Source organism: Amblyomma maculatum, chromosome 1, assembly GCF_055883805.1.
Source record: "Amblyomma maculatum isolate TAMU_Amacu chromosome 1, ASM5588380v1, whole genome shotgun sequence".
NCBI classification, from domain to species: Eukaryota; Metazoa; Arthropoda; class Arachnida; order Ixodida; family Ixodidae; genus Amblyomma; species Amblyomma maculatum.
The window spans coordinates 192258204-192282580 of NC_139344.1; the positions used below are offsets into that span (position 1 = coordinate 192258204).

Below are 24377 nucleotides of genomic sequence, written 5' to 3' on the forward strand. Positions count from 1 at the left end.
GTCCTCCTAGTTTGAATTATCGGAATTTCTGTATTCCATCCATCCACTTCATCCACACTACCAGATTTCAAAATTTCAACAAAGCACATTGAACCCAGCTGCGGCAATGCAAGCACCGCTTTCTTCGGCGCGCGCCGAGCTTCGCTCTTGTGCTTCGTCACCCGTGTGAATGCGGAAGCAAGGGAGGGGGTTCCGCCTGCCGGCGTTGCCCCTGCAACTCCTCCCCGAGAGGCTCCCCCATTTAAATACCGCTTAACCGAAGGACACACAGTATTCATCTTCAGTGGATTTCATCTACATTAAGTTCATTGGGACACCAACCAAATGGTCTTAATTTGTTTGTCTTATCCTAGAATATTTCTTAACTGAGTTACCTTAACACTTTCGCTGCCTTGAACATACTGGTATGTTTTCGTGCTTCCCCCCTACAGTGTCACCGAAGTACCGGTACGTTCTCTATCGTGCATTCAAAACTTTACACACCTGAGCGTGAAGCTGGCATGCTTGGACAGGCTGCGCCATCTGTCAAATCTTTCTACAAGTTTGCATTTTCGCCCCGCGTTGTGTTGGTACGTATACAGTCGAACCCGGATATATCGAACTCGAAAGGGATCGCGAAATAGTTCGATATATCAATAATTCGATATACAGAAATCGGCTTGAGACGCCACTTGCGATCGCGAAAAATGATACGGTATTTGTCGCGTGGTCAACCCACTCACATAATGAACCCACTCCACATTTTTGCCCCTGAGAATTTGAAAAAAAAAAAAAAAAAAGCGTTCGGTGGCGCGTTCCTCCGTTTTGACCATCCCATCCACAGCTCACTTATTGGCAGCGTGCCAAGATGCTGCGCAGCGATAACGCCATGATGTGTTTATCTTTTAACTGCACTTTTCATAGATCCTGCGGTGGCAGGGAATGAACTTGGCGGAGTGCCCGCGTGATGGCTTCATTGCACAAGCCTGGTTCAATTTATCGTGCCGCGCTTGTGGTGGGGCGGGCGTAGTCCACTGCTACAAATTCATTGGCAAGCGTGATAGCTGCAAATGCTGCTTGGAGCGAACAATGCTAAAAGCTGGTGGCATGACCGCAGCCGACCGCGTGCTTTCGTTGATCCATAGATGCAAGAATGAACGACTCTCGCAAAAAAAAAAAAGAAAACTGCCGCTTCTTAACGTCTGCAGCCGTCATAGCTTACGCTGCGCCGCACGTTCAGCCCGACAAGAACAACTCTCGCAAAAGAAAAAAAAAAATTGCCGCTTCTTAACCTCCGCAGCCGCCATAACATACGTTCAGCCCGACAGCAAAAATAAACGACTCTCGAAAAAAAAAAAAAAAAAAAAAAAAAAATCTGCTGTATTTTAGCGTTCGCGGCCGCCGTAGCTTACGCGCGTTCAGCATGACGACGCGAGACGCTCATCGCACGCCAGCCGCCGCGCGCAGAGCGTTCCCAACACACACTGGAGAAGCGTCGGCCACGGGCTGAGCTGGCTTGTCCGCGCATGCGTAGTGCGTGCTGCTGCGAACGAGACCGGGAAAGAGAGAGGAATGGGAGAGATAAAGCTTAGCAGAAGAGTGGGCACACCCTTGCGCTTCACTCTATCGCATTTTTCCCCTCTCCCGAACACCACGGCTGCATTGGTTCCCTCTAGTTCCTTCACACACGACTTGCAAATGTCACGTGCTAGCGCGGCAGCGATCACCGCAGATGCACGCACCTTTGGGGGAAGGGCGCGGCGCTGCCCTAGACCAGCCGTCGCCGAGCTGTGTCCTCTCATTCCCTCCGCGCGTGGCTTGAAAACGTCACGTGGCAAACGGCCGAGGTGATGCGATCGTCTTTGGGGGAGGCGCACCGTCCAATGCGTGGTGCGGAGTTTGATATATCAAACGACCGGTGAAATTGGGTTCGATATACGACGCAGCTTTCCTATACTTTTACATGGAATTTTTAAGGGGATATTCCGCGAGTTCGATATAACCAAAATTCGAAATATCCGGGTTCAATATATCCGGGTTCGACTTATACTGAAGAGTATGGTGTGATCACGCCCAGTTCGCTACTTTCTTTGCTGGGGGGTGCGGTCGCTCCGCGCGCGCTATTCTATCGCGCTAAGGAATCATGCTGTGCGCGCGTTTCGCCGCCCGTGCGTGCGGTTACGGGTTCAAGGATTGTTCTGCTATCTGCCACAGGTTTGCAGGTTTTTATTCTTATTCCGTTGGCGTTGCTGCTATGGCATGTCACGTTCAGGGGCTCGCTCCGTTGCCTCTCCAATAGGTCAGCACATGACTCTCTCTTGTCGCGCCCTTGCTTGCGGCTAGCAGCAGTAAAGGAGGTTGTTTTAGTCTCTTTCCATCTCCCTCTGTCATCTTGATTTCATGTGCCATGTATCTCTGTTGTGCGGGCCACCGAAAGTGTGCCTTCCGTGCGTGCGGTTACTTTCGGATGGCTGACCGCGCGGGCCTTCGACTGCGGACTGGAGCGATGGCTCTTTTGATTATAAATACGAGTCGAGCTCGGATTTTGTTGGTCAAGAAGTATTGAGCAGTTTTTTTCTTACATTATTCTCATTTATCTAATTTATAATCAGGCTGATAGTGATGATGATTATGTTAATTAACAACACCTGCAGAACACTGAAGTGTGTATATTTCGTTGACTATGTTATTTGTATAGCAATCGTAATAAAAATTAATCGCTGTGCTCGTTCTCTGAAACTAAGCCGACACTGGGGGTGTGTCACGGCCAGAAATGCCCGACAGCGAAAGGGTTAAGGGGGGTCTGCTATTTTGTGCTGACATGAAACTTTTATTTTTGAGCATGCCTGTTGCTGCATTTACCACATTGTGCTTTTGTAAGGTGCATGCGAGACATAGGTTTTAATTATGGTCCTGCTGTATAGAAGACAGTTCTTAAACTTGGCTGACACACTGGGGTGGAAGGCGCATACCATTTTGTGTTGCTCCTGCTTTTGTAGATCCCCGAAAATTATTCGAGGTACAGAAAGGACTGCTCGTAGCTTATGGTATGGCCGCTCTTATTTATTTTTTTTTAGATCAAATTTGTGGCTATAATTACTGTGTATCTTGCTTACTCATGATTGGTAAACACAAAAACACTCGTTGGATGGCTTCCACCTGTAATTCGAATTTTAGTGAATGGTTCGGCAACATGCAGGTCGGAATGTTCATGCAAATATTGTTTGGCTTCGGTGTCAGTAGCACATGCATTTGCAGTATCTTGTCCTGCGGCGCATTCATGGGCAAAGTTTGGATCCTTTGCTCTACACGCTGAACATTTGTGGTCTCTGGCCTCCTGCTTATGTGCAGCGTTCCAAGCACAGTGCTTTCTTTTGGTTGAGATCATGGCTGCCCTAAGCACCCTAATGCTGTGATTGTTTTTGCAGTACAGCCCACCAAAAGCATTTATTTTCGCTACATGCATTTCGCATTGCCCCACGAGGCGGACGCACTTTACACTTGTGTGCCCAACCCTGCCCCCCTTCGCACCATGCGTCGGATAGGGCCAAGCATCTCCGTGTCCAAGTACTAGTTCGCTTTCCTTCTCATGCCAACACGCTTGATCAGAGCACTATTAGGAGAAGAAGAGCTTGGCAGTTTCGAAAGCCACACGGTCCTCCGGCTGTTGCAGACTGGTATGCTGTGTCCAGCTCGGGCGAGGGATGGCAGTGCACAAGTCGCTGCATGCGCCGTGCTCCCTCCCACCTACTCACATCTAGTACTGTGTGATGTGTGCGTCCAGGAAGTGTCTCGGTTTTTGGGGCTTTAGTGTTCATCGTCCGGTATAACAGGTGCTGAGAGCCGACATCTTTCCATAAAAACTCTTGTGTGCACCTCTAAACATGTCCGGTATCCTGCATTTCTTGACAGCTCGAATGCCGAGCTCATTGGGAATGCTGGTAAAGTGTCCGTGATCCAACTGTAGGGCGTGGCTAGCATAGCTGAAGAGGGCCGTCAGACAGCTGTACAAAATGCCGAGGCCACCGCTAGAGTCTCCTTTAGCCGGAAGCCTTATGCCAATAGTGCTCAATAATAGCGAGACCGTAGCTGCAAATTTAGACAGAAAATTGTTTGGGTTCGCATACAATACGAGGCGGAAATCTGACAGAATATGGAAAAAAAGGTCATCATATATGCGGGTGTTTAAGGTTTTGACCATACCATTGCCGCCTTCGTTTGTAATGAACGAGCATTTGTTACGTCTGTAGCCGTTATAAGTTTGCCTAACTGTATCTTTTCTAAAAAGACCCTGAACCTTCCCTTAGGTGATCAGATCATTGAAAATGCTTTTTGGCTCCTGCTGTACTGTCCTCTTTTTTGCCTTATTGTGGATCAGTTGCAAACCCTGAGCAATGACAGACTTTATTACTTGCACTGACCCATTCTGCAGTCTGCTTCAGATTTTATATCTGCCACTTTAACTCTGGTTTCATGCAGTGTGCGGACCTGCTGTTGCTTTTATTGCTGCTCTTAATGCTTTTGTGTTCCTCTTTCAGCCCGTGTCAGACCAGCGAAGTAGTAATGCACATATGGATTTTGCTCGCAAGCGACTTCAGTTGGGAGAGACTCTGTTTTACAAGGCGCTTGAAAACATTGTAAACATTGAAGTGAGACAGCACAAGCCAAATACAGATCTCACGGTGAGTACCATGGTCAGCAGGTGTTTGCATAATCGTAATGTATGTCATAGCAGGCGGGTCTTCCTATTGCGAAGCATGCATTTTGCAGTATGCACCAGTAGTGTGGAGCTGTGACACAGGCCATAATGCACTGTGCTCTACTAAAACTAGATTCAGAGCCAGTGCTGGTGCTGTTATTAGTAATATACAGCAATGTTTACGCATACAAGATTTGTGACCTTTGACTTGCAACTGTGGGGTTCTTCAGGTGTTGTCACAAATGCTAGGCACTCACTGATCTGCGGCCATCTGCTTTGAAAAGCCGTGTCTACTTCTTGAGATGCAGATTGAGCTGTGGCACATTTAATACTGGCCTTATATTCTAAGTTTAGTGCCCTTCGCCATCTTCGTTGAAGATCAACAGAATTTCTTGTGTAAACGTCAGCAATGTTTCCTTATTCTTTTCCCTATTTCCGAGACAATATTTATGTTTGTACAAAAGCATTCTGAAAGACGGGAACTCCATATTTTATTTTGCCTCTTTAGAAATACTGCCTGGTCTTCATCATATTTTCTTATGGCAGAATTCACTGTACTTGGTTCTTGGTTGCAGTTGGTATAGTATTTGATTGCAAACAAAAACTGTTTAGTTAAAACTGGCACAGTGTTTACACTACTGCGTCAACGGCACCATTCTGCACCAAACAAGGTTTTGTTGTGCCATCCTAAAGGCCAGGGTATTACCTTGCACTAGTTCTTGCAGTTCCATTCAGCCTTATATTCAGCTGCTGCTGTGAAAATGTCCCCAAGAAAGATCCAGGCTCTTGGACTGCAAGAAATATATGACTTAAATGGGCCTTCAAATTACCTGAAAAATTAGATGGTCTCTTAGATGTCTGTTAAGAGGAGAATGGCGAAAGCCTACCCTTCCTCTCCTATCATTTGCCTCTTATCGGCATTTGTCACAGTGCTACATATAATTATAATTGGTTTACAGGAAAGGAAAGGCACGCTAGCTGTCACATTTTCTCCGGCAAGTGTTTGGACAGTACACCATTTCTCCTGTCGCATGGTGTGTGTTCCTTAGCGCGCGTTCAAGTGTGGGATTGCAGATGGCAGGAGTGCTAGACAAGAACTGATCTCGTGGATTTTCACGAAATATAACAGATCTCGCACATAACTCTCGCTCACGGGATTTCGTTCTATGAGCCGCCTTAAGGCCGACCCACATGGAGCAATTTTCCCGCGACAAACCTTGCGAACTGCCGCCCAGCGGCTTTTCGGCGGCTATCAAGCCGGGCCAGATATTTTCGCCGGTGGTCGGGCGAACAGCCGCTCCTGGGCGCGACCACTGTGAGATGGCAGCACTTGTTGCCGCTCTGCGCCGGCTGCAGCTCCGAGTCGTGCGCGCCGACAATACGAAAAACTTTAGAAAAGTGTGCTAAAGTTTGTTGTTCTTGTAAATAATAAGCGAAAGTCAATACTGAATCCTTCCTGAGGATTGCTGAGCCGTACTGAGTGGCTGATATAGAAGCGACAGCTGCGATGCAAGCAAGGTTCTGCTCACAACCAGCTGCCGCCGTTGCGGCACGGCTGCTACGGTCCGCTTGCACGCCACCTCCGCTAAAAAGGGGAGCCGAAGTTAATTGCGCGGGCGGCACTGCTTTGTTAAGGTCCCACCATAAGGTGTTGTAAGCGTTGTGGTTTTGCCTACTCTGATGATACAGCTGAAGCAGGAGCTTTTTCGACGTTCCGCTCAACACTCGCTCAAAACCTGCTTCAGAGAGACGCATCTGCTGTATAGCTGTTGCTACGGCGTCGGACATATACTCGGAGACAGTATACAAGCGCTGTCAGGCGCAATTTGAGACGCTGCCTATTTTATGTGTTGCTCTTGGAATGCTGTTTAGTGTGAAAAGTGCGTTGTTGAATTGGACCCAGGTCGTGCGTTTTCTCGCTCGGGCGCCGACGCTGCCGATGCCGCCAGTTTCTCGCTGCATGTGGTTCGGCACGGCGACGGTGCGTCGGCGTTATGCCGCGCTGCATGAAGTTCGCAGAGAAAGTTCGCTCCATGTGGTTGGCCCTTTAGAAAGGCTTTTGCCTTAACCCTTTGACTGTTCTTGCGGTGTGGGTACTGCTGCCACATTCTGTCCCACAGCGTTTTTGCCGTACAGCCGTTGTTTGTTTGAAATCGCCAATAAAAACAATTTGACACTGGGGGTGAATATTTTTTTAAATATTCGACAGTCAAAGGGTTAAAAGGAAGCAAAATTCTTGTTCTGAATTTAGAAACACTGGTGTTGCCAAGTATAGATGCTTTGCTGTTATCCGGTAGGCTTTAACAAAGGCGTCATGAAAATGTGTTTGTCTTATCAGAAGTTCGTCTAAACAGAAGTGGAAAAGATACATTAGCAGGCTAGGTGTGTTCAAATATGTGTGTCACATGAAAACAAGAGATAAAGTAACCTTGAGGAGATGATTGCAATTCATTCAGACTAATTCAAACTTCATTCAGGAATCGTCACGCGCCCCATCGGAACGTGTACATTTTCATTACTGATACAGTCGAACCCGGATATATCGAACTCGAAGGGAATCGCGAAATAGTTCGATATATCGATAATTCGATATACAAAAATCGGCTTGTGACGGCACTTACGATGCCAAAAAACGATAACGCATGTGTCGCGTAATCAACCCAATCGCATAATGAACCCACCCTCCACTTTTGCACCCGAGAATTTGAAAAAAAAAAAAAAAATGCGTTAAGACCAGCTCGCTCACATGCAAGCGATTGAGCGATCTCAGCGACGAGCGGCAGCGACGAGCGGCAGCGACAGAGCGAAAAATTTCAAACTTGTTGGAACTGCGTCCCTCTTGCCGCTCGAGCCACCGCGACAGCTCAATACAAGGTTTCTGTGTCGCTGCGGCAGAAATCGCGAGCGTTTTCGCTTGCATGTGGATGGTGCGCGTCACTCCGTTTCGGTAGTCTCATCCACAGCTCATTTCTTGGCAGCGTGCCAAGATGCTGCGCAGCGATAACAGCAGGGCGCGTTTATCATTTGATAGCTCCTGCGGTGGCGGGGAGCGAACTTGGCAGAGTGCCCGTGATGGCTTGATTGCACAAGCCTGGTTCGATTTATCACGCCGCGCTTGGGGCGGGTGTCATGATCGCAGCAGCAGACCGCATGCTTCCGTTGATTCATACATGCAAAGATAAACGGCTCCCGCCAAAAAAAAAAAAAAAAAAAAGCCTGCCGCTTCTTAACGTCCGCAGCCGCCGTATCTTATGCTACGTCGCGCGTACAGCACAACGATAAGAAAGGATGACTTGCTAAAAAAAAAAAAAACAGAGCTGCCGCTTCTTAACGTCCGCAGGCGCCATAGCCACGTCAGCCGCCGCGCGCAGAGGGTTCGCAACACACGCTGGAGAAAGCGTCCGACGTCTGTCTGAAAACGGGCTGAGCTGGCTTGGCGCATGCGTAGCGCGTGCTGAAGGAGAGAGCTCGGCAAAAGAATGGGCACACCCACGCGCACATGGCTTGCAAACGTCATGTGTTGGCGCGCGGGAAACGATAACTGCAGATGCGCGCGCCTTTGGGGAATGGGCGCGGCGCTGTCCATAACTGTCCCCTCTCACTCCTTCCGCGTGTGGCTTGAAAACGTCACGCAGCAAACGGCCAAGGGTGATGCGATCGTCTTTGGGGAAGGCGCACTTTCTAGTGTGTGGTGCGGAGTTCGATATATCGAACGACCGGTGAAATTGAGTTCGATATATGACGCGGCTTTCCTATACTTTTACATGGGATTTTCAAGGGGATATTCAGTGAGTTCGATATAACCAAAGTTCGATATATCCGGGTTCGATATAACCGGGTTCGACTGTATTTCACACTCTGTGCAGTCCAAAATTTCGATTTTTCAGACTAAAATTGGTGCCAGCAGTACTGCGGAGATAATGTTTTGACCGAAGGCTTGCTTTTTTGGCATGATATAGACGCTAGTGGGCATTGTTGTTACAGCCAACCAGTTCTTTGCTACCGTGAAAGGCGCCATCTGGGACTTAAGCAGTCAATCGAGCGAACTAACTTTAGCTTGGTTCTTTCTCCATCTTTGCTTTTTGAGGCAGTGGCAATAATGTGTGCTCTTCATTGTCATGTCATACATTGTCATACATGTCAGGTGCAAAGCATTATCAGATAGTTTGCCGCTAGTAGCCGTACTAATTCAAAACACCTGATTAATGTGTAATGTATTTTCCATAAAATTTATTATTGGAACTGAAAGGGTTCATATTGTGTGTGGAAGGTAACAGTATATTGATGTGTCATATGTTGCCTTTTTGTTTTTCTTTTCCTCCATCAAAGGCACACCTTAGTCACAGTCTATTCCTGCAGTCACTATTTGCTTGCTGCTTGGAGATTGTGATGTTCTGCTACAACTCTCAGAGGTAATTTTCTTCATTCATGTACTATTACTTCAATACCTGGTGCCTGGATTTAACCATTTAATTTGCTGCTGTTAAATGTATAAAAGAGTAGGTAAAACCATTATAAAATTGTGCATCATAGAAAGCGGCTTTGACTTTCAGCTCTTATGACCAAAAATGCAAAATTGAATCCCAGCCGCAACCACCGTATTTTGATGCTGGCAAAATGCAAAAAGGCTGACATGCTGTGTGATGTCTATTTAAAGAACCCGAGGTGGTCAAAATGAATTGGACGCTCACCACTCCTGTGTCCCTTGTAAGTCCACATAAAGTTTCAGGATTTTAATCCTCGCATACCTTAACTACTGAAAGTTTTGATGCAAAGCCTAATGTGTAAATTTTTGCAAATCTACTTCTGAAATGCAGTTTTGAATTTATGGAAGAGGTTTTATGGTTGTGGGGTGCAGTTAAATGAGTCAGGCGTTATCCAAATAATATTGTAGCAATCTAAAAACATTTATTGTTATTGTAGCAATCTAAAAACATTTATTGTTTAGTGGAAATGAGGATTGGTCATATTCAGTAATGCGGTAATGAATCTGCAAGCCAGTAATTTTACTAAACATCGTTATATATTTATGCAATGTATGTTCAAAGCTCGCAGAATAGGTTTGCTGAAACATAAACATTGCAGTTCCAATATTAGTGTCGCCATATGTTCGCTCCTCCCCTCTGGACTGCTGCAGACTGGTTCCTGCAACTTCCACCGTGCCAATGCCAAGTGTACAAAGCAGTCCAGCAAACAGTATGGCAATGCACCACTTGAAAAGGTGTATAGGGAGGCTACAGACTTTTGTCTGGTACAGTTCTTGCTGTTTTAAGGAGGGGATGAGGGCCTTGAAAACTTCTTTGTTTGTCAGCATATTGTTACATTAGGCGGTGCATGCACTAATATCTGCATAAGGACGGAAGAAGAATCTCGTGAGTTTTGGTGAAGACGACGTGCGAGCAGTGTCGATTGGTGCCCGGTTAACGCTGCTGTGTTTCTGTGTGCTGTGTGCGGAGTCATCTTGGACTAATCTCTTGGCCTTACCTTGCCACGTATCATCTTGGTGGAGGGGACTAAAGGTCCCCGTGCGCTCAGAACAGAATATAAGAGCTGTAAAGAAGAAGTTCCGGTTAAGCAGACAGATAGCCGAGAAAGAGGAAGAGGAAGTGCTTTTGCGGACCAGCTGACTCAAAGTTAAGCCACCACCGCTCCGGTTCTTCTCGCTACCAGTGCCCGCTACCAGTGCCTGGATCCCCGCTTAACACTTGGTGGAGGTCGCGGGATTTATCTTCCATTTCCTCGCCCTGGAGCTCCGCAGCCGCCGAATTCCGACCTCAATGACCGAGTCCAGCACAAACACCTCAGGCCCCACTCCCTCGGCCCCTTCTATTCTATGCACCGGGGTGTTTCGACAGCGGGACCCGCCGATCTTCAGCGGTACCGACGATCAGGACGTCGAGGACTGGCTTTCTTCGTATGAACACGTAAGCACCCACAATAAGTGGGATGACTTCCTAAAACTTAATAACGGGATCTTCTACCTGACCCAAGTTGCAAAGTTGTGGTTCACAAATCATGAGGCTGACATTCCAACTTGGGCCTCGTTCAAATCCCTATTTGTGGTTGTCCTCGGTCGACCTGCGGTCCACAAGCTTCGCACCGAACACCGTTTGCGCGACCGGGTTCAGCAGACAGGAGAAACCTTCACCAGCTACATCGAAGACGTTTTAGATTTGTGTCATCGTGTAAACGCATCGATGACTGAAGCCGAGAAGATTCGCCACATCATGATGGGCATCCACGAAGGCGTATTCAACATTCTGATGGCAAAAGAGCTCCATACTGTAAGTGAGGTTGTCATGATGTGTCAAAGCTACGACGACTTTCGTCGGCAACGCATCGGGCCTCGACAACCTGAAGCCACGATCGCGGCTATGTCTGACACCCCTGTCAGCTCCACACTAATTCAAGAAATCAAAGACTTTGTACGGGAAGAAGTTGTAAGGCAATTATCGCTAATTCCAAACGTTCCGCATTCCAGCTCACACCTGGCTCCGACCATACGCCAGGTTATTCAGGAACAAGTTGCCGACGCACTTCCGCCCCTGGACAATCTACTCTTTATTCCGCACCACTGACAGCTCCGCTCATTCATGCCAATGCTGTTCCGACATCTGGACCCACTACAGCATCTCCCGTGCCCATACCGACCATTCGATTGTGTTGGCATCGATTTGTATGGACCTTTGCCATATACACCTGCAGGGAATCGGATCATCATGGCCGTCGATCACCTTACTCGCTATGCGGAGACAGCGGCACGGGGCCCCTCGTGAACTTCTAAGTGATCGAGGCAAATCTTTCCTATCCGAGGTTGTCGAAGTGCTCCTACGTGAATGTCAGACCATCCACCGGACAGCCAGCGCGTACCACTCTCAAACTAGCGGCCTCACAGAGCGCTTTAACCGCACACTCGGTGACATGATGTCCAAGTACATCGCCTCCGACCACTCCGATTGGGACAAGGCTCTCCCATTTATAACCTATGCGTACAACACTGCCGTTCAAGCAACTACAGTGAAACCTCGTTATAACGAACAGTTAAAAAATTGGAAAATAGTTCGCTCTATCCATAATTTGTAATATAAAATTTCATAGAAAATACACACAAGAGGAGCGAAATTCAGAGAAGGCACAGCAACTCGGAGGGTGCCTACTTGGGTCACGTTCATTTATTTACACACAAAGAACTGAGTTATCGCGGCCTGCTTTTTTTGTGTTGATCGCGTTCCATATCACGCCCTGTTCCACAGTTTGCAAACACTCAACAAGGGCAAACCCACTGGTCTCAATAGCACTGCAGTGGTGGCGCAGTAAATCCAATGCAGCAAGCGCTTCTTGTGAAGTCTGAATGTTCTCATCGTCTGCAGGGTCAGCCTGAGCTTCGTCTGCGGGATGTTCAGTAACTTCCACAGCGATTTCAGCGTCCGTCAGTACAGCCATGGTCGCCGCGATGTCGTGGTCGCCTACAAAGTCCTCTGCAGTTCATGTCGCCAACAAAACGCGAAAAATCGTTCCAGACTCATAGAGCTCGCGGAGCTCTGCTTCTGCTTCGTCGGGATCGTCCCCATCGTCACTTGATGCACGGGCCTCTGCTGGAACAAAACCTGCGTGCCGAAAGTAGTTGGCAATCGTTTCGCCTTTCACGCTGTCCGATGCCGCTTCAGTGCTCCCAGCAAGTCGATCTTCAAGTCCTGCTCCATAAGAAGCTTCATGAGAAGAGTGTCAGTTTCATCTTGTAAACTGCCTTGAAGGCCCTGATTTTATCTTGAGCTTGGTCTTTAACGTCAGTGCTGCTCTTTTTTTCACGATCACCGCCATCGCAGCACTACGCACACCCACGCACCACACTCGACACGACGACCGAAGCAGCCTGCGCCAAACGCTACGATAGCCACGCCGCAACACCGCTGCTAACACTAAAAACGCGAAAGACGCAAAAACCAAAAAGACAAAAGCAACCTTCGATCACGCCGCTACTGAAGCGGCGCTGTCAGCGATTGTGAGATGCGAACAATTTCTTATGGCCTCCGAGATTCCCTCCGCACGCATGCTAATCTCGGAGGCCACAGATTTCTTTGGCAGTCAACTCCCAATGCCGTTGTGGCGTGGCGCTGTCAGCGCCTGCGAGGTAAACCTGACCGTTTGCTTCGCCGCATCACACACGTGTAGTGCAATGAAGCCTGCCTCCTGCTATTAAAGGGAGGTAGTGCTTGGCATCGCGAAGTTCGTAATATCCGTTTTATGCCGAACCACGCTCGCTATGGAAAGTTAAAAGTACATGTGTTTGACAAAATAATTTCGGAAGAGTTCGATATATTCAATAATTCGTGATACAGTCGAACCCGGATATATCGAACTCGAAGGGGATCGCGATGTAGTTCGATATATCGATAATTTGATATACAGAAATCGGCTTGTGACGGCACTTACGATGCGAAAAAACGATACCGTATTTGTCGCGTAATCAACCCACTCGCATAATGAACCCACCCTCCACTTTTGCACCCGAGAATTTGAAGAAAAAAAAAAAAGCGTTTCTCACATGCAAGCGACTGAGCGATCTCAGCGACAGAGCGAAAATTTTCAAACTTGTTGGAACTGCGTCCCTCTCGCCGCTCGAGCCACCGCGGCAGCTCAAAACAATGTTTCTGTGTCGCCGCGGCGGCAGAAATCGCGAGCATTTTCGTTTGCATGTGGATGGCGCGCAGTCAGTTTCGGTCGTCTCATCCACAGCACATTGGCAGCGTGCCAAGATGCTGCCAGCGATAACGTCGGGGGGGGGGGGGGGGGGGGGGGGGGGGGGGGGGGCGTTTATCTTTTTATAGCTCCTGCGGTGGCGGGGAGCGAACTTGGCGAGTGCCCCTGATGGCTTGATTGCGCAAGCCTGGTTCGATTTATCACACCGCGCTTGGGGCGGGCGTCATGATCGCAGCAGCTGACCGCGTGCTTTCGCTGATTCATACATGCAAGGATAAACGATAAAAATAAATAATAAAATAAACATCCCCGCAAAAAAAAAAAAAAAAAAAAAGAACCTGCCGCTTCTTAACGTTCGCAGCCGCCATACCTTACGCCGCGCGTACAGCACAACAATAAGAAAGGATGACAGGATGACTCTTGCAAAAAAAAGAAAGAGAAAAAAGAAAAAGAAGAAAAAAAAAACTGCCGCTTCTTAACATCCGCAAGCGCCATAGCCACGTCCGCCCCGGCACGCGGAGGGGTTCGCAACACACGCTGGAGAAAGCGTCCGACGTCTGTCTGAAAACGGGCTGAGCTGGCTTGGCGCATGCGTTGCGCGTGCTGAAGGAGAGAGATAGCTCAGCAAAAGAATGTGCACACCCACGCACATGGCTTGCAAACGTCATGTGTTGGCGCGGGAAACGACAACTGCAGATGCGCACGCCTTTGGGGAATGGGCGCGGCGCTGCCCAGACCAGCCGTCGCCGAACTGTTCCTTCTCATTCCTTCCGCGCGTGGCTTGAAAACGTCACGCGGCAAACGGCCAAGGGTAATACGATCGTCTTTGGGGAAGGCACACTTTCCAGTGCGTGGTGCGGAGTTCGATATATCGAACGACCGGTGAATTTGAGTTCGATATAAGACGCGGCTTTCCTTTACTTTTACATGGGATTTTCAAGGGGATATTTCGTGAGTTCGATATAACCAAAATTCGATATATCCGGGTTCGATATAACCGGGTTCGACTGTATGCGTGTTCATTATATCGAGGTTTGACTGTACCGGATTCTCGCCATTTTTTCTGCTGTACGGGCGTGAGCCTTCGTCTCCACTCAACACCATCCTCCCCTACCGTCCTGATATCTCAGAGTATACATCACTTTCAGCAGCTGCTAGGCACGCTGAAGGATGTCGCAAGCTGGCTCGCTTGCTTACTTTGGATGAACAAGCCCAGAAGAAAGCGCACAGCGACAGCAGCCACTCTGTCCCCCAATTCTCTCCCGGTTCTCACGTATGGCTCTGGGTCCCATCGACACCACCCGGTCTGACCAGCAAGTTTACTACCAAGTACCACGGACCCTATCTAGTGCTCCAACAGACTTCTCCCGTCAATTACCTAGTTGAACCGCTAGCCGCTTCTACTGACCTTCGCCGCCGTGGGCGTGAGATTTTTCACGTCGACCGTTTAAAGACTTATTGCGATCTTGCTATCATTTTGTCTCCTTGAGTCACCAGGATGGCTCCTCTTTTCTGCGGTGGCCAGATTGTAAAGAAGAAGTTCCGATTAAGCGGACAGATAGCCGAGAAAGAGGAAGAGGAAGTGCTTTTGCGGACCAGCTGACTCAAAGTTAAGCCACCACCGCTCCGGTTCTTCTCGCTACCAGTGCCCGCTACCAGTGCCTGGATCCCCGCTTAACAGAGCAAAATAGCACAGAAAAGCTGGATTTGCGCAGTGGCCGCCACCAACCTGGGCTCACAACAACGTCAGCAACGACCACTATGACCTCCAAGGCAGCCCCTACCATCGCAGCAACATCGGCTCAGCCAGTGGTACTCACGAAGATCCGCCACCCTCCCATCTTTAATGGCGGAGACAAGCCAGACGTTGATGACTGGCTAGATGAGTATGAGCGCTGCAGCAGAAACAACCACTGGGACGCGACGATTATGCTGGTGAACATAATCTTCTATTTGGCGGGAACAGCTCGGTCGTGGTTTCAAAATCACGAGCAAGAGCTAGCGACCTGGGAAATCTGTAAACAAAAGCTACAGGACTTGTTTGGAACGCTGATTGGGCGGGCTTGCGCAGCAAAAACAGAACTTTTCATTCGCACCCAATCCCCCACGGAGTCCTACCTTGCCTATATTCAAGACGTCCTTTCATTGGGCCGCAAGGTGAACAGCTCCATGCCAGAAAGTGACAAGATAGGGCATATCCTCAAAGGTATAGCGGATGATGCGTTCAACATCCTCTTCTGTACGGATTGCGCTACCGTCGACTCGGTACTTCAAGTCTGTCGAAAATTCGAGCAGGCTAAACAACGCCGTCTCATACATCGCTTTGACCGCCTTCCAAACACTGTGGCTACATCATCCTGCGCTGACCTGCTGCCTTTGCAACAGCCTTCTCATCCAGCGAACATCACTCGGATCATCCGAAAAGAACTCGAGGCCTTGGCTCCTGCACCACTCACGTCTCCGCCGCCCGACACTATGGCCATGATACAGGCCGTTGTTTGCCAAGAACTCGCCAATGTCGGCATCTCCTCCAGCCCCGTGCCGCCGCCGTCACCAACGCACCCTGTTCCTGTAGTGGCTGCTGCTACAGCGAGCCAGGCTTCCCCACGTCGCTACCTTAGCCGCAATCCTGCAGAGTGGCGCACCTCAGACGACAGGCCAATTTGCTTCATTTGCTGTCGCGCCGGCCACACATCTCGTTATTGCCGTAACCATACCGTCTTCACCCCTCGCTCTTACTACAACGCCGACCGTCGATACTACAATAGACCGACCTCGACGCTGCCCTGCCCAACTAGAGGAGCCCCGCCCCGCCTATGATGGACCTGGACATTATCTTCCTCAAACAGATCAGCCTCGCAACGAAACCATCCCCACTGGCTCGTCGATCCCGCTCACCGGCGCCTCCTCGCAGCTCCTCCCCATCATACGCCGGCACCTACTTTGGAAACTAGCGAGTGCAGCGCCCGGGAGTGACGCTGCGTTACCGACCCAGACTGTCAACTCGGAACCGACCCCCACACCCAGACGTAACCTCATTGACATTCTTGTGGACGGAGTCTTCGTTTCTGCCCTTATTGACACTGAAGCCCATATTTCAGTCCTTAGTTCGTCGTTCCGCCAGTGCCTCAAAAAAGTTCTTACGCCCGCTAACACCTCTACAGTTCATGTTGCTGATGGCAACACTGCTACCATCATCGGAATGTGCACTGCGCGCGTCAGCATCGCCGGCCATCGCGTCCCTGTGCTCTTCGCAGTCCTTACTACTTGTCCTCAAGACGTGATTTTAGGCCTAGACTTTTTAACAGCCCATTCCGCTCTTATTGACTGTGCCTCCGGACTTCTGCGCCTAGCCCTGCCCCATTGTGTTCACGACCCTAGTGCTGACCAATCCCAGCCTCGCCTTCGCTCCAGTACATTTACTCGCCTACCTCCCGAGGCGGCAGTATACGTGCCCATGTCACCTTTTCCCTCCCTTCCTGACGGCAACTATGTTGTCAACCCCATCACCGACGTCACTCTACAGCGCAACATCTTCCTGCCTCATAACATTGTACACGTCGAGAATAACCTCACCTACATTCCCGTACTCAACTTCAGCACTCGCAAGTTCTCCTGGAGGGCATTTTCCTTGCCGAGCTGTCACCTTTGTCCAGCTTTACTATTTCTGCAGTGCTGTCAGACCGTCACGCTGAGGTACCTGCACAACCTGTCCCTTCACATAGTCCGGAGGACCGCATCTCAGCCATGGTTGCCTCTGACCTGCGTCTCGAATATGCAAGCGCCCTTGCCGGCCTTTTGCGGTCGTACAGCGACATTTTCGATTTCGGTCACGGATCCCTGGGCCAAACGTCCGTCGTCACACATCGCATCGATACTGGAGATGCCCGCCCTATTCACAGACGGCCTTACAAAGTTGCTCTTTCCGAACGCCGGGTCATTCAGGAAGAAGTGGAGAAAATGTTTCTGCTCGCACAGATCATTGTTTTAAAATTTTGGAATACAGTGCCAGAACTATCATGTATGCCAGTTCCTTTTTTGTTCGATCCATCAGTGAATGGAATCGGCTTTCAAGTCATCAAGTGTGCTCCATAAATGAAGATGTGTTTTTTTCCACTCTGTAACCCCCCTGCTGTAGCGCCCTCGGGCTAAGCGGGGTAATCATTGAATAAAGAAAGAATAAATGTTGGGTAGCAACATTATTGAGCCGTCGAGCAGCCCCTGGGCGTCTCCGGTAGTGCTCGTTAAAAAGAAAGACAAAAGATGGAGGTTGTGCTTAGATTACCGACATCTAAATAAGATAACCAAGAAAGACTTGTACCCTCTTCCAAGGGTCGATGACGCCCTTGACTGCCTGCATGGTGCCAACTACTTCTCCTCCATCGATCTCCGTTCTGGATATTGGCAGATCTCTGTTGACGAAAGAGATCGTGAAAAGGCGGCTTTTGTCACCCCAGATGGCCTCTACCAATTCAAGGTGATGCCTTTCGACTTATGTAATGCCCTTGCGACCTTCGAGCGCATGATGGACTTTTACTACGTGGGTTCAAATGGACCACATGTCTCTGCTACCTCGATGGCGTCATCATATTTTCATCAACCTTCGAGGGCCACCTTCATCACGTTTTGGATATTCTTGGCGTCCTCCGACGAGCTGGCCTTCAGTTGAACTCCAAGAAGTGTAGCTTTGGTCGCCGGGAACTCAAGGTCCTAGGACACTTGGTCAACACCCATGGCATCCAGCCGGACCCCGACAAAATTCGTGCTGTGATTTTTCTATACCGAAATCTAGAAGCGGCGTGCGTAGCTTCCTCGGACTTTGCTCATATTTCCGGCAATTTGTACCAAACTTCGCGGAAATCGCCCGTCCACTCACTCAGCTTCTGAAAAAAGGGGTCTCCTTTTCCTGGGGCCACGAACAATCGGCCGCCTTGGTGGCTCTTATTGCTCACCTCACCGGTCCGCCAGTGTTGGTTCACTTCAATCCATCAGCGCCCACAGAAGTACACACCGACGCAAGGGGTCATGAAATTGGTGCCGTTCTCGCACAACGTCAGCTCGGTTCCCCTCGCGTCATCACCTATGCCAGCCGACTCCTCTCTGCTGCCGAACAGAATTATTCCATCACTGAACGTGAGTGCTTAGCCCTAGTTTGGGCCATTACGAAGTTCCGCCCTTACTTGTATGGGCGGCCATTCACAGTAGTCACTGACCACCACGCATTGTGTTGGCTTTCCACACTCAAAGACCCTCCTGGCCGTCTTGGACGTTGGGCCTTGCGCCTTCAGGAGTACAATTTTTCAGTAGTTTATAAGTCTGGCCAGTTGCATCGAGACGCCGATTGCCTGTCCCGTCATCCAGTCGAACCGCCAAGCCAACTTGAATGTGACAATGGCGCTTGTGTGCTCACTATTTCTGACTTTTCCAACATTTGCCGCGAGCAACGCCAGGACCCTCAGCTTCGCGAATTTATCAATCGCCTCAGTGACGATCGCAATGACCCTTCCCTTCGTTTGTTTGTGCTCCACGACGGCACCTTATACCTGCACAATATGTGACCTGATGGCCCCGACCTTCTACTAGTAGTCCCTCAGCCGTCCTTGAACAGCTTCACGACGTTCCCACAGCGGGTCATCTAGGCGTCTCTCGCACATACGACAGTGTGCGCCGTCGGTTCTTTTGGCCAGGCCTATACCGCGCAGTCCACCGCTACGTGGCAGCTTGTGACCACTGTCAACACCGGAAAAGGCCATCAGTTTTACCAGCTGGACTTCTGCAGCCGATCGACATCCCCATAGACCCTTTTTCTCGAGTGGATCTGGATCTTCTAGGGCCTTTTCCACTGTCCGCATCGGGGAACAAATGGATTGCGGTGGCCACTGATTACACCACACGCTACGCGGTCACACGAGCAATACCAGCCAGTTGTGCAATTGATGTCGCTGCTTTCCTCCTCAACGACGTTATACTCGTCCACGGAGCTCCCCGCCAACTGCTCACCGACCGTGGCCGTTGCTTTCTTGCGCGTATAGTCGACGAGATCCTACGATTGTGCAACGTTCGTCATTCTTTCACGACTGCCCACCATCCACAGACGAACGGGCTTACTGAACGCCTTAACCGGACATTAACTGACATGCTGTCTATGTACGTTTCTGATGACCACCACGGCTGGGACATAACGCTGCCATTTGTGACATTCGCATACAATTCGACGCGTCAGGACACTACCGGCCAGTCCCCCTTCTGTCTTTTATACTGCCGTGAACCTCTGCTTCCTTTTGACAGCCTGCTCCCTTCTGCCGCCACTGCCAGCACATATGCTCGTGACGCCATAACCCGAGCTGACGTTGCCCGCGCTGTTGCTCGCAACCGACTCGCAGCCTCCCAGCACTCCCAGAAACGTCGCTATGATTCCTGTCATCGCAACACCCAGTATTCTTGCGGCTCTCTCGTGCTGCTTTGGACCCCAGCTCGCTGCGTTGGCCTCTCGGAAAAACTTTTGCCCCGTTATACAGGACCCTACCGCATTTTACGACAAGTGACTCCAGTGACATACGAAATTGCAACGTATACCTCTACACCACGTACCGAGACGGTCTATGTTGCACGCCTCAAGCTGTACTACACGGACCCTGGTTTGGACGCTAGTACGCACCGGGGCGATGCTTTTCAGCTGGCGGGGTAGTGTTACATTAGGCGGTGCATGCACTGATATCTGCATAAGGACGGAAGAAGAAGAATCTCGTGAGTTTTGGTGAAGATGACGTGCGACTAGTGTCGATTGGTGCCCGGCTAACGCTGCTGTGTTTCTATGTGCTGTGTGCGGAGTCATCTTGGACCAATCTCTTGGCCTTACCTTGCCACGTATCAATATCTTGTTGAAACTTCAAATGCAAGTGCAGAATAGAATGCTGGTTTAAAATGTGCATTTAGATTTCAAATGTCTCATCAGGAAGAGAAGATGTGGCAAAAAACATATCAGCATTTTACAGGTCATTACAGTAATAGTAATTTCTCGTTAAAAAAAGATCTTTCTTAACAACATGACACATTTCAAGAGGCCCACGGTGCATGCAGAAGCCAAGGAAATTCCTACAGTCAAACCTCGATATAACGAACACGCATATTACGAATTATTGAATATATCGAACTCTTCCGAAATTATTTTGTCAAACACATGTATAACTTCCCATAGCAAACGCGGTTCGGCATAAAACGGATATTACGAACTTCGCGACACCAAGCACTACCTCACTTTAATAGAAGGAGGCAGGCTTCGTTGCACTACACGTGTGTTGTGCGGCGGAGCAAACGTTCAGGACTACCTCGCAGGCGCTGACAGCGCCACAGATGCCACGATGGCATTGGGAGTTGACAGCCAAAGAAATCCATGGCCTCCGAGATTACCCCCGCGCGCTTGTTTGTGCGCGCGGGGGTAATCTCGGAGGCCATAAGAAATCGTTCGCATCTCACCATCGCTGACAGCGCCGCTTCAGCAGCGGCGGCAGCGGCGCGATCGAAGGTTGCTTTTGCCTTTTTAGTTTTGGGTCTTTCGCGTTTTTAGTGTTAGCTGCGGTGTCGCGACGTGGACGGCGTAGCGTTCGGCGGAGGCTGCGTCGGTCGTCGTGTCGAGTGTGGTACACGGGTGTGCGTAGTGTTGTGATGGCGGTGATCGTGAAAAAATGAGCAGCACTGACGTTAATGACCAAGTTCAAGATAAAATCAGGGCTTTCAAGGCAGTTTACAAGAGGAGACTGATTGGCACTCTTCTCGTGAAGCTTCTTATTGAGCAGGACTTGAAGATCGACTTGCTGGGAGCATTGAAGCGGCATCGGACAGCATGAAAGGCGAAACGATTGCCAACTACTTTTAGCACGCTGGTTTTGTTCCAGCAGAGGCCCGTGTATTAAGTGACGATGGGGACGATCCCGACGAAGCAGAAGCAGAGCTCCGCGAGCTCGATGAGCCTGGAACGATTTTTCACGTTTTGTTGGTGACATGCCCGCAACGACTGTAGAGGCCTTTGTAGGCGGCGACGACATCGCAGCGACCATGGCTGTACTGATGGAGGCCGAAATCGCTGCGGAAGTTTCTGAACATCCCGCAGACGAAGCTCAGGCTGACCCTGCAGACGATGAGAACATTCCGACTTCACAAGAAGCGCTTGCTGCATTGGATTTACTGCGCCGCCACTGCAGTGCTATTGAGCGCAGTGGGCTTGCCCTTGTTGGAATGTTTGCAAACTGTGGAACAGGGCGTGATACGGAGCGCGATCAACACAAAAAAGTAGGCCGCGATAACGCAGTTCTTTGCGCGTAAATAAATGGACGTGACCCAAGTAGGCACCCTCAGAGTTGCTGTGCCTTCTCTGATTGAGTTTTGCTGCTCTTGCGTGTATTTTCTACGAAATTTTATAATATGAATTATGGATAGAGCAAACTATTTTCCGATTTTTTAACTGTTCGTTATAATGAGGTTTCACTGTATAATGTCATTCTCTTGATCATAAATAAATACGGAAGTTAGAAGGAAAAAAGTGTGTGGCAGTAATTAGCCAAAATTTAGTCTAATTGCTAATATATCGCAGTTGAGGAAAAAAGAAAGCTTTAGCATGGGCTGCGAACCTTTTGAAATGTCTGCATGTTCCTAAAAAAAGGATTTTTTAATGGAAAATTACTGTAATGTCCCATAAGAAATGAGCTTATTAGGATAGTTAATTTGCCATATCTTCCCCTCAAAATGAAATATTTGAAATTAAATGCATATTTGAAATCAGCATTCTATTCTGCATTTGCATGATAAATCTCAACAAGGAATGTTGAAAAAGTTTTCAAGGCCCTCATCCCCCCTTTATTGAGCTGGAGCAACATCAATGAATTTTGACACCTCGTAAAATGAATTAGCAGCTTTTGCTAGACTCCTGCTAACCTGCTGTACCATCTGATAATTAAGTTTAGCAGCAGAAGCATCAGTAGGGGACAAGGGATGCCTGTGAAGCTTCATCTTTGCACTTGTATGGCTAATTCCACTTTTATGGCTAAACAGCCCCCGGAGTACGGACAACTATACAAGAACAGGCCGACATTTTAGGTGAATACTTTTCTGCAGTTTCCAGTTCATCACACTACACTCAAACATTCTTAAAACACAAAAACACAGCAGAGAAACAAAAACTCCCTACAAGTAGTGGTACAAAAGAACCGTATAATAGCTTAATTACACTACAAGAAATAAAAAACGTCCTAGCTGCCGGTAACCAAACTGCACTTGGTCCTGACCAAATACACTATGAAATGCTCGCCCACCTATCCGAACCTGCTATAGAGGCACTATTAAAAATTTTTAACAAAATATGGGTCCTAGGAAAATTGCCAGAGGCGTGGAAAAAAGCTGTTGTCATACCATTTTTGAAACCCGGAAAGGAGGTGACATCTCCTGGTAGTTATAGGCCCATTGCTCTCACCAGCTGTTTAACAAAATCCTTTGAAAGTGTTTTAAACATCAGACTAACTTTTGTTTTAGAATCTCATGAACTTTTAAACATTCATCAGTGTGGTTTTAAAAAAGGATGCTCAACAACTGACCATCTCGTGTGTCTCGAAAACACTATCAGAGAGGCTTTTTACACCGACAGCATTGCCTTGCCGTTTTCTTTGACCTTGAGAAGGCATATGATACAACTTTGAGGTTTGGGATATTGCGCGACCTGGCAGATTTAGGCATATGTGGCAGAATGCTAAAGGTTTTAAGTGACTTTCTGTTACATCGTTCGTTTCAAGTACGTCTTGGGACCACTTTGTCAAGAACCTTTCTGCAGGAGAATGGTGTGCCCCAAGGGTGCATTTTAAGCACCACACTTTTCGTTGTAAAAATTAATATGAATAGTAAAGTAATGCCAAATTTCATAATGTATTCACTCTATGTGGATGACCTTCAAATAGCCTACACATCATGCAACATGTCCACATGTGAGAGACAGATCCAATTAACAATAAATAAGCTAACAAAATGGGCCAGTAAAAATGGGTTTAAATTTTCTCCGCAGAAGACAGTGGCAGTTATGTTCTCGCTCAAACGAGGCATACAGCCCAATCCTACCGTACACCTAAATGAAATCAAATTGCCCGTAAACAATAACCATAAATTCTTGGGCATTACTTTTGACAAAAAACTCACTTTTCTCCCCCACATACAAGCACTGAAGAAGAAAGCCTCCAAATCCCTAAACATCCTAAAAGTCCTTTCACGCAAACATTGGGGATCTGATAGGGCATGCCTTTTGCATACAGTGAAATCTCGTTACTACGAACACCACATTAACGAACTTTTCAAATTAACGAATTTTTTAAGAATCCCCGGCAGATTTGCCATGTTTTCAATGTAAAACTATTTCAGAATTACAAATTTCAAAATAGCGTATATTTCAGAATAACGAACGTAATTTATATCTTGTTCTATAATTTTGGAGCATCAGTATTACGAATTTGGCTAAAAATTAACAGCACCGCAGCTTGCAACTCTCGCGTGAAACGAAACAGAAACCGCCGTTTCTGTGTGTATGGTCCGTGGGCTGTAGCTATCATCATCAGGACATCTAGGACCAGCTCCTAGCGCCACCATGAAGCTATGGTTTATTACGCAGTAGCCAGCAGGCCTAGCTGCCTGCGTTTTTTTTTCTTCCTGTGTTGTGTGCCGTACGCGACTCGGTCGTTCGCGCGTGCGGGACGGTATTTTTTTTTTTTTTTTTTTTTTGCCGCTGATTATCTTATTGCGAAGTTTGTGCGAGATTGGCGATGATATTAGCCAGCAAAGTGCTAAGAAGATATGAACGCAGCTGCTTTCACTGCAAGAAATTGACGCAGGGAAAAAGCGATTCGACAGACAGCTAGCATTGCCCCATCGACTGCCGCGATCATTAAGAAAGACCGAGACAAGATTTTCAAAACTCAGGGAGCATTGAAAATGGGGTCATAAAAAGCTCCGATCTTTTTTTTTT

At 48.5% G+C, this 24377-nt stretch overlaps 1 protein-coding gene across 3 annotated transcripts in view; it reads left to right on the top strand.

Moving 5' to 3' along the window:
* LOC146205275 (retinoblastoma-like protein 2) overlaps positions 1-24377 on the top strand; it is a 114047-nt gene that overhangs the window by 28554 nt on the left and 61116 nt on the right. For all 3 annotated transcript variants that reach the window (XM_084589934.1, XM_084589936.1, XM_084589935.1), the window contains exons 11-12: positions 4518-4661; positions 9008-9090. In XM_084589934.1, coding sequence (XP_084446060.1) covers positions 4518-4661; positions 9008-9090 — 227 coding nt within the window. The remainder of the gene's footprint in view (positions 1-4517; positions 4662-9007; positions 9091-24377) is intronic.